Source organism: Coffea arabica, chromosome 5e (genome assembly GCF_036785885.1).
Source record: "Coffea arabica cultivar ET-39 chromosome 5e, Coffea Arabica ET-39 HiFi, whole genome shotgun sequence".
NCBI lineage: Eukaryota > Viridiplantae > Streptophyta > Magnoliopsida > Gentianales > Rubiaceae > Coffea > Coffea arabica.
In genome coordinates this window covers 3,053,012-3,069,187 of record NC_092318.1, presented here as the reverse complement: position 1 = coordinate 3,069,187, position 16,176 = coordinate 3,053,012, and the positions used below count along the sequence as shown (strand labels likewise).

The 16,176-nt window shown below is 36.1% G+C and overlaps 2 protein-coding genes across 4 annotated transcripts; both read left to right on the top strand.

Moving 5' to 3' along the window:
- The first annotated feature begins 293 nt into the window (after positions 1–293).
- On the top strand, positions 294–7,125 carry LOC113690281 (proline--tRNA ligase, cytoplasmic-like). 3 transcript variants are annotated; one of them, XM_072048283.1, is made up of 13 exons: positions 294–426; positions 612–663; positions 1,359–1,426; positions 1,516–1,601; positions 2,482–2,574; positions 2,777–2,893; positions 3,999–4,186; positions 4,518–4,584; positions 5,464–5,586; positions 5,696–5,848; positions 5,936–6,220; positions 6,395–6,613; positions 6,714–7,125. In XM_072048283.1, the coding sequence occupies exons 3-13, from the start codon at positions 1,372–1,374 to the stop codon at positions 6,870–6,872; spliced, it is 1,545 nt and encodes a 514-aa protein (XP_071904384.1). In that variant the 5' UTR covers positions 294–426; positions 612–663; positions 1,359–1,371; the 3' UTR covers positions 6,873–7,125. The 3 variants fall into 3 exon arrangements, with proteins under 3 accessions (XP_071904384.1, XP_071904386.1, XP_071904385.1); XM_072048284.1 differs by having other exon boundaries at positions 301–431; XM_072048285.1 differs by lacking the exon at positions 2,482–2,574.
- Positions 7,126–8,732: 1,607 nt separating this feature from the next.
- Positions 8,733–14,616, top strand: LOC113690280 (2,3-bisphosphoglycerate-independent phosphoglycerate mutase). Its single transcript, XM_072048282.1, has 9 exons — positions 8,733–9,142; positions 9,264–9,391; positions 10,673–10,823; positions 10,975–11,178; positions 12,044–12,468; positions 12,861–13,053; positions 13,146–13,241; positions 13,939–14,094; positions 14,278–14,616. Exons 1-9 carry the CDS (start codon positions 8,981–8,983, stop codon positions 14,440–14,442), a joined length of 1,680 nt encoding a protein of 559 aa, XP_071904383.1. The 5' UTR covers positions 8,733–8,980; the 3' UTR covers positions 14,443–14,616.
- The last annotated feature ends 1,560 nt before the right edge of the window (positions 14,617–16,176 follow it).

Sequence of the window (16,176 nt, the reverse complement as noted above, 5' to 3'; positions counted from 1 at the left end):
TTTTTTTTTTGTGAACGGAAACAAATTTTGTTTCCATTTTGCCCTCAAAATTACGGATATATGAGATAGGCGATGCATTTTTTTTTACTGACAAAACTATGCAAAAATGAGTTTTGGGACTAAATGCATAAAATTTTTATATCGGAGGACTCTTTTGACTGATTTTAAATGTGAGGTATTTTAAATGTGACTCACATTATGTGAGGGACTGAAAATGTTTTTGCAAAAATGTGATGGACGAATTTGGCAATTTTCCCAAATATGCTAGATGAACATTTTACCATCCTTTGACCAAGAAATCCAAAAAGATCAGAGTCTGAGGGTAATAAAATAGAGAACAAATCAGAAATTCCTAACCCTAACTCTCGATCCTCTTCATTGCCGTCAGCTTTGATAGGAGAGAGATCGATCACCTCGCCGGCGCCGGTAAGGTCGTTGACCAAAATTCTCCGTCTTAGCTGTCCTCATTTCTCCCTTCTTCTACTTGTTTTCCTAATTAAGGCCTAATTTCCGGCTTAACCATAGCTGTTGTTAAACTCGTGGCATTTTCTGTTAATACTTCTCTGAAATTGTGTAATTTCATGCAAAACCTCTCTTGATTTAAATTTCAGAATCGGTTGTGATTTGGGGCGCGAGTTGCCAGCTGAAGCTTGGGAGGAGAAGGTAAAATTTCTGATTTTGCAGTGGGTAAATTGTTTAATTCACCTAATTTCCTCAAAATTTAAATCGTAAAGTTTAATTGGGGCCAATTTGTTGTTAAAATTAGTACTGCATTCAATTTCTACTAGTTCGCGTGGTTCATGAGTTTTTAGATGTTATATAATTGGTTTAGGATTGAATCTATATTGCTTTAACTTGAGGTCTAATGCCCAAAGTCTAAAGATGGCACAAAGATTTTTTGAGAAAGTCTTCAGCTGCATTCTGTTGTGGCGATTAGTTCTTACTAGAATGAAGTCAATAGCTAATTTAAGGACTGTGATTTTAGCATATCTATATAGTAAGATTAACATTTCCTTGGTTTCATCGAAGTTATGCGATAAAATCTATGCTATGCTATTGATGCTAATGATGTAATTTGGTAGAATTTTCATTTATCATATTATGACATAGCAAAATTGCTGGTGGAAAACCTGAATACAGACATAATGCTCGTAAGTAAATTCATATAATTACAATTTAAAACTACATGAAACGCATTGATGAAAATGCATAATTGCTAAGGCAGCTTTTTCTTGATTTAATACATATTTTGAAGAGTTTGCTTTTGAGTTCAAATTATTAATTATTCTTCTACAACCATTGTAATTGTGTTTTAATTATATGGAGTAATTTTTTTGAGCCTTTTGCCAAAATATCAGATTGATTTCGATTATGGCTGGTAAGGAAGCCAAGGGTGCTGATGGTGGTGCCAAGGGTGGTAGTAATAGTGAGTAATACTGGTTATCAGATTGTTTATGGTAATTTGGTTGTTCATATTTGTGTAGAAATGTTTATGGGGTTTGGTTAATTTTGCAGAGGGTAAAAAGAAGGAAGTGAAAAAGGAGACTGGTCTTGGTCTCACCAACAAGAAGGATGAGAATTTTGGAGAGTGGTACTCTGAGGTAAAACAATAACTTTCTTAACATATAGTAAATATTGTATTTTACTGCTTGTTTATCCATGTATTTGTGTGTTTGGTTGGTTCTTTGGGGACTGAAGTAATGTTTAAGAAAATGTAACTATTTCATGCAAACTTGAAAGCTGAGATTTTTTTTTAAGCAAAAGAAGTTAGTAATATAAAATGCTAAATGATATCAAGAATTTTTTGGGATGCACACAAGAAGATAGGACATTGCATTGGGGGCTACCTATACTCATCTGTTCTTAGCCTATTACAATATCCTTGCAAATTATGCCTCCATTTGTGGTATATGAAGCAGTAGCTGTAATTTTAGAACTTGAACAAGGATTTTTTTTGCAAGTTGAAAGTTTGCATTAATTACTGGAAAAAAAAAGAGAATTTTAGCAATACATAAGAAGAAATAATTTGAGAGCTTCCTTTATAGATCATAACAATAGTTAGGAGGATAGGAGGTTTACAATATTTCTTTTTCAGTTAATCATGCATCCGTGCTACATTTAAGCTGTTTATAACTGTTATGGTAAAGGTCCTGCTTCTTTAAATAAGAACCTTAGTGGTTATTAAGAATTACGACTGCATTTTTCTGTCATTCTTTTTAAAAAAAGCATATCCAGCTCAAATTGTTGGGGTCCAAATTTTGATGGGAGAATAATGAGGTTCTGTTTCTGACATATTCCTGTAACCCAGTGGACTTTTTTGTGTTAGGATCTACTTTTATGACACTCCCATTTGATTGGAACATTGTCAGCTTGCTGTTTTCTGAGGACTTTTATTGTTCTCTTTCTGGCTTCTGCACAAATTGGTAAACATGTTTCTGGATTTGATCATGACTCTTCTGTTGCCTCAACTAATTTCCCTAGGTAGTTGTTAGTGGTGAAATGATCGAGTATTATGACATTTCTGGCTGTTACATCCTACGGCCATGGGCGATGTCCATTTGGGAGATCATGCAAGTAAGTGTGAAATACTTTTTGGTTGCAAACTCATGATGGTTGCTTGCATGTAGCTTGTGTGTCTATAAGTGCCAAGTACTGAGATTTGTGTGCAGTGCGGATTATTTAACAGAGTACACAATATTTAAATCTTTTGGATCTCGTTATTTGTGAACCAGTAATCAATGTAATATGCATGTTGATATACTCTATGCTGTTATAGGAATTCTTTGATGCTGAAATTAAGAAAATGAAGATTAAGAACTGTTACTTCCCACTTTTTGTGTCGCCTGGTGTTCTAGAAAAAGAGAAGGATCACGTTGAGGGGTTTGCACCTGAGGTAAGATTTGTTCCCTTTCCTGTTTTTCCTTCAATAAATTGTATTCTGAAGTTTCATGGTTTGTTAACTACGTGTTAGAAAATAATCTTCATGAACCTTATTGCCTCTGCATCATACTTTGGAATTTTCTATAACACTTTATTTTTTTCCATTTTTCTTGAGCATTGGGGAAGTGCTATTGTTTTGAATTGACTTAGCTATGTTGAAGACATAGTTGATGCTTAATCTGAAACCAAGTCTATATACAGTTATAGGTATGTGTTATTACTTTTCTTCTTTTTGCTGATAACTTTTTGTTGAATCACTGAATTCTGGATTGGAGACCATGTGTCATTTAGTGCAATTTGCATCTTGTGTGCATATGAGAGGATTGTGAATCAAATTAAATGGTAAATAGTGTATAGGGAATAAAATGGGAGAGGAAATTAAATTGTATATACTGTATAGGGAAATAAGATGATAGGCCCATTGACAATTGTCATGATTTTTACATTCAATTAAGCTGGAGAGCTAATTATTGCATCAGTTTCAATTCTCATGAGAAGTTGTAGCATAACTGCCACCACATATCATTTTTCTTGAATTGTTGTTCTCTTCACTGGTATGACATTTCATTTGTCTCAGTATTTGTACATGGAAATGCTCTTAAAAGCATTTATTGCTATAAATATGGTATATAAAGCTTGTGGAACAAAAGGCGTCCAGGTGACAGTCGTCTTCTGACTTTTAATGTTTCTTTAATCATTGGGGGAAAATTCATAGGACTAAATGGAAATAGTGACTTTAAACAGATTCCAGTTGCATAAAGATTGACATGTAGAGGGCTCTTCTTACAAAAGGTTAATTGTGTTGTATGTATTTAAGATTTAGGGATCTGTATCTGTTCTGCTATTGATTTGCTATCCTAATGGCATGATAGAAGTGCTACTTCGGTGATTGGATCTTTAATAGCATGCTCGAATTCACACTTGAACCATCTCTTCAACACCCCATTCTGTTTCATTTGAGTTCTCTTGACTATGCCTTTCAGTATTTCTCTTAGTTGTAATGAATTTGATCCGAAGCCCGGCTGCTATCCTTATATTTCAATTATGGCTCTGTGCAGGTTGCCTGGGTTACCAAGTCAGGGAAATCTGATTTGGAAGTTCCAATTGCTATTCGTCCAACTAGTGAAACTGCCATGTATCCTTATTACTCTAAATGGATAAGGGGACACCGAGACTTACCTTTGAGGCTCAATCAATGGTGCAATGTTGTAAGATGGGAGTTCAGCAATCCTACTCCATTTATCAGGTGCTTTTAGTAGGACTACTTGGGGTTGGTTCTTTTGCTCAATCTTTTGGATTGTCTTGATTTCTCTAGCAGTTAGGAGAACTTGACTTTCTTAAATGGTTATACTGGGAGACCCTGCTTGATGGGCCATAAACTGTTCACCTGTAGCCCCCGATAAAAGCCCTCTGAACCCTCCCCTGCCCCCACTTTGTTTTCTGTCCTTTTGGCCTCGTATGTTGGGTTATTTCTTGCTATTTTGTCCCCATAACGTTTGGTGCTTTTGCATCATATTATCTCTCTGCAACTACCATTGGGAATAAAAATTGATTATATGGTGTTCTGTGTATTGCAGGAGTCGTGAGTTTCTTTGGCAAGAAGGGCATACTGCTTTTGCTACAAAGGAGGAGGCAGATGCTGAGGTACCTTTTATTTGGTAGATGTAGTTGCCATTATTTATCCTTCAGCTAAAACAAAGATGAATATCCTGCTGGTTAGTTTTCTTAAAGAAATGAATGTCTTTGGAAAATGCTGAAGTTTGTTCTCTTGGTTCTGCTGCAAATTTAAGAGCATACATGTCTGTCACCTTTAAGGTTCTGTTGTCTTTGTTGTGTGTTTGTAGTGTATTCTCTCTCTCTCTCTCTTTCCTATACAGTTCGGAAATCATCTAGGCACACTTTATTGCTACTTCGGGTTCAGAACCTGCTGTCCCTGGTGTAATGAAGTCTTGAATACTGCTGCATGTACATCAAATATCAGCAGTCTTATTACCTGTAAATATGTAGTGGAAATTGGGTTGAATAAGTATGTTTTATAAGAACTTGATTAACTTGTCTCTATTGAATGGAAGGAAGTAATTGTTAAGCCTATTTCAACTTCTTTGGGCCATTATACTATCCAAAATTCAAGTTACTCTTTATATCATTCTGTTTTTTTGTGCTATCTTCCATATTACATGTCATAGTTGAACTGAATGCTGCTTTGATGAGAGTTGAAAGTATACAAATAACAAAAAGCAAAGGTAGGAAGCATTTTGGCCCTGCATATTGGTGTTGTATTGATATTTAAGAAAGAGCAGGAACACTAGAGGCGCTATCTTTTTCTGTGATTAATGTTTTTTTATTCATCAGTTTGATGTTATTCCGTGCAGACACAAAAGAAATGTAAGATACTCAAAATAGGACTGGAAAGAATCATGCTGATGCTTGTGCAGTTATTAACGTAGTCTAGATGGTATCCACTTGCAAAGAATAGCCATTTTTTTTCCATGCTCACACTAATCTTTTAACTAAAATTTTCAGGTTCTAGATATATTAGAGCTCTATAGACGTATATATGAAGAGTTCTTGGCTGTTCCCGTTATAAAGGGGAAGAAAAGTGAGCTGGAGAAATTTGCTGGTGGACTGTATACTACAACTGTTGAGGTACTGGATTTGCAAATGTACTCTAATGAACGAACTTCTTTGAATTTACTGTAATCAACAGTTGTTTGTCAGTGCTTTGTACAAAACTGATTTGGTAAATCTTTACTAGGCTTTTATTCCAAATACTGGCCGAGGTATTCAAGGAGCAACATCCCACTGCTTGGGACAAAATTTTGCGAAAATGTTTGAGATTAACTTTGAAAATGAGAAGGGGGAAAAGGCTATGGTCTGGCAGAATTCCTGGGCGTACACCACCCGAACAGTAATATACCTTTATCTTAATAATGGACTTGTCTTGTTAGAGTTGGTATAAATTTCTGTATTTTACATTCTCTATGCCATGTGATAGATTGGGGTGATGATAATGGTTCATGGCGATGATAAAGGCCTGGTGCTGCCTCCAAAAGTTGCAGCAACCCAAGTAATTGTAATTCCAGTGCCCTACAAGGATGCTGATACTCAAGGGATCTTAGATGCATGTGCCGCAACAGTGAAAACATTGTCTGAATCAGGTATTCGTGCTGAAGCAGACTTCAGAGACAATTATTCTCCAGGCTGGAAGTATTCACATTGGGAGATGAAGGGCATCCCTCTCAGGATTGAAATAGGGCCAAAGGACCTTGCTAATAAGCAGGTAAACAGAATTGGAACTATGCTTGTTCTTTTGCATTTTTGGGTTTGCATTGTTCTCTATGCTTCCCAGGATGAAGTGAAAAAGATTTATTTTTTTTCGTTGGCTTGAAGTGGCAAGGTGAAGGCACATATTTTAGATGGTATATTAATCACTGTTTCACTACCTCATTCTTAGGTGCGTGTTGTACGCCGGGATAATTCGGCTAAATCTGATATCCCCATGGATAGCTTGGTTGAAAAGGTAAGAGAAGTGCTGGATGAAATCCAGCAAAGCCTGTTCAGTGTTGCGAAACAAAAGAAAGAAACGTGCATCAAGGTTGTAAAAACTTGGGAGGAGTTCCTTGAAGCTCTGAGCCAAAAGAAACTGATTTTGGCTCCATGGTGCGATGAAGAGGCATGTCATTTGTTTCTCTCCTAATTTGAACAGCACGACTACTTTTTCACGGATTTCATGCCTGCTCTTTGCAATGTTGACATTATTGTTCCTTTTGCAGGAGGTGGAGAAGTCTGTTAAAGAACGGACGAAAGGGGAAATGGGAGCGGTCAAGACCCTCTGCTCTCCATTTGACCAGCCAGAGTTGCCAGAAGGGACTTTGTGCTTTGCCTCGGGAAAACCAGCCAAGAAGTGGAGTTACTGGGGGCGCAGCTATTAGACTACACTTTTTACCTCTATTCAAACTTGTTTGTGGGGATTTGAAAACCCCTTGAGAGATTGTTAGAAATTATCAGGACGAATCTATACAAACTTTGATCCCATTTGCTTTGTGCAATTGTTTTGAAATCTTTAATACTAGTGGCACATTGATCCACTACTTTCAGGGACTAGACAAATAGTAATGTATTGATGTTGTAGTTGACCAGAGTTGAAAGCTATTTCTCGGCAGTACCATTTTTGTCTTCTTCCAAGTGTCATTGTCTTGGCTCGTGGATTTATTAAAGTTTCCCTTGGCACTTCAAAAAAATTAGTTGGTATTTGCAGGTGCCACGTTGGTTAATGTAGATAGAGTTATGACATTTTTCATAAAAGTTTTGAACATGTTTGGTTGATTATGACTTGATGGGTGATTGGTTTTTCCTGTATAGTACTTCTTCTTTGACAAAATTCATGCCAATTTTCCATTTGTGGAACATAAAATGGACATCATGCCTTGTTGAGGTATTTCTTGGTCATTGGTCATTGGAAATTTGAACTTGTTTTCTGGGACTACAGTCAATAGTTCTGAACAACAAACTCAATGAAAAAAAAAAAAAAAAAACACAAGAATATGAGCCTAAAAATAATAATACTTTCATTTGTATCTCTACAAGAAACTATGTGCTGCCAAATTCCGGAATTATTTTTAATGATTTATCTTCTAAACTCTCGAATTGTGTAGGGTTAATAAATAAACAAGGGTTTAATTAGGGTATTTAATAATCAGCAACAATGAGTTTATTCATTAAAGTTACTGCATCGTGAATGTTTTTGTGGTAGATTTATTAATAGCACCTTGCTTTAAAACAAAGCTAAAATTGCTATACTCAGCGGTCAACTTGAGGAGTAGACCTTCTTGTGAAACAAGCGGTAAAAGAAGCATCTTTGGCATATACTATGGCATATTTAAAGTAAGCCCTGCCTGCCTAAATAATTGAGTAGATACCCTTTTGGGTGAAAAAAAAAATGCCTTTAATCTTAATTATTTAACAAACTGATGTGGTTTAGGGGACATGAATTAATATGTATCTTTTCCTTTTGATAATTTTAATGAAAAGTCAACAAAAAGAAGTGGCCAATACATGTAAAGGCATTATTGTATTTTTATAAACAAAGAGTGGCATGGGAAATGATGTAGGTTCCTATTTTTATTTGGAGGAATGGCCTAATCTAAATTAGCTGACATATTTGCCCTCACTAATTACTAGAATTAGGAAAAACTAAAAATGAGGTTATTAAAAACAAGGATAGAACCATTACCGTCTAAAATGCAAAGACATGATTATTTTTCCTCTTTCTTTTTGTTAATTTTCTTGCCTGCCCTTTCATTTTTTAAAAGAAAATTCGATTCGTTTATCATCTTTCAAATATAATTATAAGTCGAATTATTAATATTCGAGGCAAATTCATTATATCTAAAATAATAATTATAAATCGATAAGTTTACCATTGATTTCAAATTCTCTCCAAATCCCTGTCTTCATACTTCATTGCTAATATGGTGGGAGCCTCTAGCCCTCTACCATGAATAATTGCCTGCACAAAACATTTGCTAATCCCCTCCATCCTATAGAGGACCTGTCTGTTAAATAATCGTATATTTCAGGGATTCAACTATAATTTCCAGAACTTTAGGGCCTTGTCACCATAAAAAGAAACAAATCAAAAAAGCCCCACCTAAACGTCACGTTTTCTGCCGCCTCGGCGACTCTTCTTTCTCTTCCTTGCCTCCCATTTCCATAAATAAAAATCAACTAACCGCTCCCCAAACCAGCCTCCTTTCTCTATATATACACGAATCAAATCCAGCCATCTTACTGGTTTTCCTGCTTCTACAAACAGTTTTTTCTCTCTATATTTCTTTGTTTTTATATTTTCAATTTTTTCGATAACCCAAGTGGTTTTTATATTTATTTGTTTTGAAATTTATATAGATCTGGTTCTGGTTGTGATCTATTGTTGCTGCAGCAGTAGCGGATTTATTAACTTCTGGGATTTTTATTTGGTTTTTTCTTTCTTTTGGGTAGTGTTGAGTGATTGAATCGATAGAAAAGAGGAAGAAAAGAAATGGGTAGCTCAGGATTTTCATGGAAATTGAACGATCACCCGAAGCTTCCCAAAGGGAAGGTTATTGCAATGGTGGTTTTGGATGGATGGGGTGAAGCCAATCCCAATCAATACAATTGTATCCATGTTGCCGAAACTCCTGTCATGGATTCCCTCAAGAATGTAATAGTTGAGCTTTTTTGTGATTTTTTTTTTGTATCATTTTTGTTATGCTGCTGAAACTTTGGGTTTGCTGTTTTTTTTTTTTCCTTTTTTTTCGCTTTGTTGGTTTTGGGTTGAAAAGGGTGCTCCTGAGAAGTGGAGATTGGTGAAGGCTCACGGGAAAGCTGTGGGGCTGCCCACGGATGATGATATGGGGAATAGCGAGGTTGGTCATAACGCCCTTGGTGCTGGCAGGATCTATGCTCAAGGGTAAGATCTATGTTTTTTCTTTTTTTCTCCAAATATTTCTTTTTTTATGACAAATGATTATGTCTCCATGTTTCGTTTCTTGTTGGTTTGTTTAACATTTTCCCTTATCGAAGACTGAGAAAACTTTGAAGTTTTTTATTTTTTATTTTTTGGTTGTGGGATGCATTTTTTTCCCCGTTGTGTACTACTTATGTAAATGAAAGCTGCATGGTCTTTATCATTGAATTGTGTTTAAGCAGTGTGCAGTTTGCCTGTAAATTTTTTTAAAAATATTTTTATGTTTTATCTTTTGCTTTTGGGATTAAAATAAATTATGGTAACTGTTTTGTCTATAGGAAAATCTATACGAGTGTGCTCTTGAGTGGTGACTTACCTAGTTGATCATTTGGGAATTGATGTTTAGTGTCATTTATTAAATTTAGTTCAATTAGTTGACCATCTAGTATTTGTTACTTATTGATTGTAATAAGTGCAATTATAATGAACCAAATTGACCATTTAGAATAATTTTTGAAATTTTTTATTAGGACATAGTAAGAGTTGACTTTTATTTTGATCAAGGAAAAGCAGAAGTCCAGTTTATTTTAATAAAATGTAACCAATGTAGTCAAAGTGTATTTTAATTTATTGAGCTTTCATTAAAAGCAAGGTCTAAACAGCTAACAAACTGCTGTCTTGTATTTTGAATTTTTATTTTTACATAATTCTTCTATGTTTTTCTCTGACTACTACCTTATAAGTAGATTAGCATCTTCTTGTGTTAGTTGCTAACTGGTACCAATAAATATTGATCGGACATTGTAGAATTCTTTTTTTACTTTGATCTACCAAGCGAATCATTACCAGCAGTTTTTCTCTTTTGTTTTTTGTGTCACTTACATAATGCATTAAACGAGTTTCCTTTTTAGGTCAGGAATGCAATGCCATATGAATCTGCCATCATAGTCTCTTTCTCTATAGCTTGCTTTCTTAAGCAATCTCTTGGTTTCCTAATGAGACTTTTCTAATTTATATAGTGATTTGGTGGTGATATGAGTGATTTTATCGAGGTTGAATGTACTAATAGAGCAGACTATTTTTGAATGATGAACTATTTTGTAGCACTAGTTTGCCTCCAATGACTGTTCTCGTTGTTGTTCGAAACTATCAGCATTACTTTGTTCACTACCATTATCTCATCTTGGAGTTCTAAATTTATCCCTTTAACGAGTCTTTAACGTTCAACACTCACATTTTCTAACTAGAGCTGGACATGATTTAAATTTCTTGGCATTTGGACAGAGCAAAACTTGTTGATTTAGCTCTTGAGTCTGGAAAGATATATGATGATGAAGGTTTCAAATATATCAAGGAATCTTTTGAAACTGGAACATTACACCTCATAGGGCTGTTGAGTGATGGCGGTGTCCACTCTAGGCTTGACCAGTTACAGGTATATTTTGTGGATTTTGAGATTCATTTACCTTTCTGTCTCTGAGTTTCTCTTTTCGATGAATTAGCCTCATAAATGAGTTTATACTTTAGCTACACTTTAGCTGACCTAAGCAGAATAAATCACTGTTGGTGTTACTTTTATGGTACAGCTTGTGCTTAAAGGTGCCAGTGAGCGTGGTGCCAAAAGAATTCGGGTCCATGCTCTTACTGATGGACGTGATGTCTTGGATGGTTCAAGTGTAGGCTTTATGGAAACTCTTGAGAATGATCTTGCTAAATTGCGAGAGAAAGGTATTGATGCACAGGTTGCATCTGGTGGCGGGCGAATGTATGTCACAATGGATCGTTATGAGGTAAAGTATAGGTGTTTGCCTTTTGTGTGCACACATTTCTATTTTCTTGAGATGTTGTGTGTTGTAATTACTTTCATGTGCGCATTTTTTTTTATTACGGCATAGGTGATTATATTGTGTCAATATTTGATTCTCTTTGGAGGCTGCTGTCAATTTAAATTCTGGATTCTTGCTTTGCCTTATTTTAAAACTTCTTTTCTGCTAATAACTAGTGAACTTTGCTGGTCAACTGAAGGATCAATTCTTTTGAAAGTGTGGTTGTTGCATCTTACATTATGTTTGCGTGCTGCTATACTATTTTATTTTAGCTGTTTGTGGTGACTGTTTTTGGTATTATTGATGCTTTGTCCTTTTATAAGTTGCCTTACATTTTTCTCATTGGACTCGACTTCTACTTTTTTTTTTCCCATCTTGAAGCCCTTTTGTCAAATGTAGTAGACCAGTTTCATGAGGACTTCTTGATGTGTATACACTAATGCACATGTTCACAAAAATGTGCAAACAATGCTCGTGCTAGTATGGTTATTCTATCGTGGTAGGGAGTTGGGCTTATATTCAAGTTAACCCCCCAAAAAAAAAATGCAAACAATGGATCCTCAAAATGTTGATGATGTGCTTGTACATTGTTTAGGAGTTGGATGTGGTTCCTAACTGATTTTGTTGGATGACATGATTTTTGGTCTAAAAGTTGATCCAATGTTTCTGAAGTTCGACACTGACTAAATAATGTTTCTTTTACTTTTGTTACTTCACAACTACTGTAATAGGTGCTAGCCACATTTTTTATATGGTAGGTGAGGGTATGTAATTCTTCCTTCCTAGTTTTGTAGATGCACTTACTATACTTGGTACTAACTCTTTGCAGAATGATTGGGATGTTGTTAAACGAGGTTGGGATGCCCAAGTTCTTGGTGAAGCTCCACATAAGTTTACAAATGCTGTTGAGGCTGTCAAGAAGCTAAGGGAGGAACCCAAGGCCAACGACCAGTACTTACCTCCATTTGTTATTGTTGATGAGAATGGAAAGTCTGTTGGTCCAATTTTGGATGGTGATGCTGTTGTCACTCTCAACTTCCGCGCAGATCGCATGGTTATGTTAGCCAAGGCCCTCGAGTATGAAGACTTTGATAAATTTGACAGAGTTCGATTCCCTAAAATTCGTTATGCTGGAATGCTTCAGTATGATGGTGAACTGAAGCTTCCCAGTCACTACCTGGTTTCTCCTCCTGAGATTGAGAGGACATCTGGTGAATATTTAGTGCATAATGGCGTTAGTACTTTTGCTTGCAGGTGTGTTGGTATAAATGCAGTTCTTTATTTTTGTTTTGCATTTAGCGGATGAGATTGTTGAATGTTCTGAACAAGTTTTTTTCATTGATCTCTTGTTTTCTGGGGATATTTTTTCTCCTGCTTCCTGGACATGGCTCTAGTCAAAGTTTTTATGTTATGCTTATTATGAGGAATTTGTTAGGTACCACATTTGATGACTATACTTGTTGACAAGCTTGGTGATTTTTGGGATCCTTTGCTCTTTCAAGTGTATGGAGAAACTTTTATGGAGCAAATGCCGCTGATATGAATCTTTACTTTAGGGATCTTGCTATTTGGTTGTAAATTTGATTGTGCATGAATTTGTATTGACCTGAGTAATCAAATACAATTACTTTATTTCTTGTCCACAGCGAAACTGTTAAATTTGGACATGTCACCTTTTTCTGGAATGGGAATCGGTCTGGTTATTTTGACCCATCAAAGGAGGAATATGTTGAAATTCCTAGTGATAGTGGAATCACCTTCAATGTCAAGCCAAAGATGAAGGCTTTGGAGATCGCAGAGAAGGCCAGAGATGCTATTCTCAGCGGCAAGTTCCACCAGGTAAATTTCTTGTAGGTTCAAAGTTAAAACATTTTTCTTCACCTATAACAACTTAATGAGTGCCTTTAACTATGGTGGTGATGTCCCTGCAGGTACGAGTGAACCTACCAAATAGTGACATGGTTGGGCATACAGGTGATATTGAAGCAACAGTTGTGGCTTGCAAGGCAGCAGATGATGCTGTAAAGGTAATGCTGGCAGCTTCTTTTTGCTTTAACCTATCTTTAAAATTTGAGGAGAAAAAAATAATCAAACTAGTTTTTTACAATTTCACTTTGTGCAGCAACTTATGCTAGCGTGTTTCACTTGAGTGTCTTAATTGCTGTGTGTTGTGAGGATATGCTGGCTTTCATTTTTTCAGACTGAATATTTTGAAGGAGAGAGACCTTATGCCTGTGCAGGTTTTCAAAACCTACATACATGTTAGAAATCTATCGTCTTATGCTGTTGGCTATTTGAGTTGGTGTTTTACTTTTCCTTGTCTTTGGTTTGACTTTGTGCTGCAAAGCAGTTTGAGAGCTGGACATTGTCGATACTAGTTTCTGTCTGGCTATCTTCTGACAAAGAATTTATAGGACTGATTAATTGGAGAATTCGGTATAAAAATCGAATTCTTTCAAATTGTATCCATGTTTGTCATCATTATGAGATGGGGCATGATGTAAGTTGGCTCTTTATGCACTATCAATTTGGTGCTGTTTATTTGAATTAGTACCATACTTTTGGAGTTGGGCAAAGTTTGTGATATTTGAGTAAACCCCAGGGGAGTTCGCCATGAGATGCAGCTTACAGAAGTTTGGTTGGTGTTTTAATTGTAAAGGACTATTTGATGAAACTAGTAGAATTATTCTTGATTGCTGAAGGAACTTGTTTGATTGTTCGTAGATGATCCTTGATGCAATTGAGCAAGTGGGTGGAATATATGTTGTAACTGCTGATCATGGAAATGCTGAGGATATGGTGAAGAGAAACAAGAAAGGGGAACCTCTTCTGGACAAGAATGGCAACGTTCAAATTCTTACCTCTCACACACTGGAGCCGGTACGTACAAACTCCTTAAATCTGAGTTCCAGGATTAGATAGTTATACTGGCATCTTGTTCTTGGTGCTTGCCGACGTGATGTGGTATTATCATTTGGGTGGGAAAACTGTGACATGCATTTCTTACTAAATTGGTGTTTTTGCCTAAGTAGTTCTTCATGAATATAATTGGATTCTGTGTAGGTACCCATTGCAATTGGTGGTCCTGGATTGGCACCAGGGGTGAAATTCCGTCAAGGTCTCCCTGGTGCTGGCCTGGCTAATGTTGCTGCAACTGTCATGAACTTGCATGGCTACGAGGCACCTAGTGACTATGAGCCAACCCTAATTGAGGTAGTTGACAATTAGGCGGGAGGATTGATAGAAAATTTTGCTCGAGGATTGAATAATTGTTAAGAGTAGTTGCTACTGGATAAAATATTTAGCTTTTGTTGTATTGAGCTGCATTCGATACATAGTTTCTTATTGATGACCTCGTCATATAATTTTACAGAGGCTCTCGTTGTCATGTTTTTTGGTTTCTGAGTTTGTGTCGTATTTTTTTTTCTTGTCGAAATGATAATATATATATATATGTCTCTCTCAAAAAGTATATACAGTATGAGCAAAGGCGCATGCATGCTTTACAAACGTGCCGCATCTTGATTATTGACACCAACTGCTATGGAGCTTTCACCTTTGTTCCTGGAGTTGGTGCAGTATTCGGTTATTATGCAGAAGTTTTTTTCAAAATGATATTTCACATATAAAGAAATTATCAGACCTTTTTGTGGCCAGATCCAGTGAAAGAGCTTGCAGCAATTTGTTACTAGCAGCAGCTTGTGAATGTAAATCAACAAATAATACACTGTTTTATAAAAAGGGCCATACTTTAAAACCAAATTCAGTGCATGGGAAGTTTAGCTACTGGAATTACAAGGGTGCAAAATGAGCAACACTTTGGGTTTCGTTTGGCTGGAGGTGCAAATCTTTTGTCAAAAAAAAAAAAATATTGAAAATACATGAATTAGACCAATGTGTACATTAAAAATCACCAATGCCAGCCCTTCCACTAGTGAGCAACCCCATCTCCCTGCCATCGTCTACCCCATCTTTTTGTCCCTTTCCTGCCACTTTTCATTCCTTCCCGCAACTTCACAAACTGCTTGGATATAGATCACCCTTCCTCAACTGATAGCCCCAATCTTTCTCCCTCACATTACCTCTCTCTTACATTGTAACCCTTCTCGTCACAATCTTACCTCTTTCCCACTCCCACAAGCATTGCCTCCCTTTCCTTCACCAAGCAATCCTATCTCTCACCCAGTCCTGTCATGCTTTCTTCCCAACCTGCAACTCTCTATCTACCCGTCAGCCATAAATTGCCTTCCCCATACGCACAACCCTATCTCTGTCCTTCATTTCACTCTTAATGACTTGTTGTTTTAGTATCGCTTTTTAGGCAATTTTAGACAAATCCTAGTCTTGAATCATAATCTACAGGAAATAAATACTAAGTTTGCAATTACCTCCCATGAGATATTTGAATCATAGTAAGTTTGAAATAAATACTAAAAGTTTGAATCGTGGTCTTATTGTCTACTTTGAAGTTACATATAGGGATAATTTCAAAAACCTCCCTGAGGTTTATGACATTTTCATTGGGCTCCCTTAAGGTTTTCAAAATATCATATACCTACCCTGTCAGGTTATTGGACTCAATTTGTAAATTGATTCCGACAAAATGACATAATTACCCTCATAACTAATAAGATATTTTGCAACTACGTTGACATTATTACTCAAGCCCTCAATTAGTAGGCTTAACTGAATTAATGACAATTTGGAGGATAAAATAATTTTTAATTTGCCATGGGTGCAAATTCTAAGCATCCTTTTCTAATTGATGTACATGATTGAAGCAATATATCAGATTTTAGTGTTCAATTAGAGTAAGAGAAATTGAGTTTTTTCAAAAAATTCAAAAAGTTTGAAGAGGAAATTTGGTCTCACGGAAAGAGCGGGAAAATTTGGTAATTGTGAATGTCTCAATGTTAGCCTCTAAGATTTTTCTACTGCAAAATTTTGGAAAATTTTATATTT

What these genes read in the sequence shown, in the direction of transcription:
- LOC113690281 (XM_072048283.1), top strand. Translation starts at nt 1,372, where the DNA reads ATGGCTGGTAAGGAAGCCAAGGGTGCTGATGGTGGTGCCAAGGGTGGT. An exon ending in AATCCTACTCCATTTATCAG is followed by an intron (nt 4,187 to 4,517) that starts GTGCTTTTAGTA and finishes TGTGTATTGCAG; the next exon opens with GAGTCGTGAGTTTCTTTGGC. An exon ending in AGGAGGAGGCAGATGCTGAG is followed by an intron (nt 4,585 to 5,463) that starts GTACCTTTTATT and finishes TAAAATTTTCAG; the next exon opens with GTTCTAGATATATTAGAGCT.
- LOC113690280 (XM_072048282.1), top strand. Translation starts at nt 8,981, where the DNA reads ATGGGTAGCTCAGGATTTTCATGGAAATTGAACGATCACCCGAAGCTT. An exon ending in GGCAGGATCTATGCTCAAGG is followed by an intron (nt 9,392 to 10,672) that starts GTAAGATCTATG and finishes GCATTTGGACAG; the next exon opens with AGCAAAACTTGTTGATTTAG. An exon ending in CTAGGCTTGACCAGTTACAG is followed by an intron (nt 10,824 to 10,974) that starts GTATATTTTGTG and finishes TTTATGGTACAG; the next exon opens with CTTGTGCTTAAAGGTGCCAG.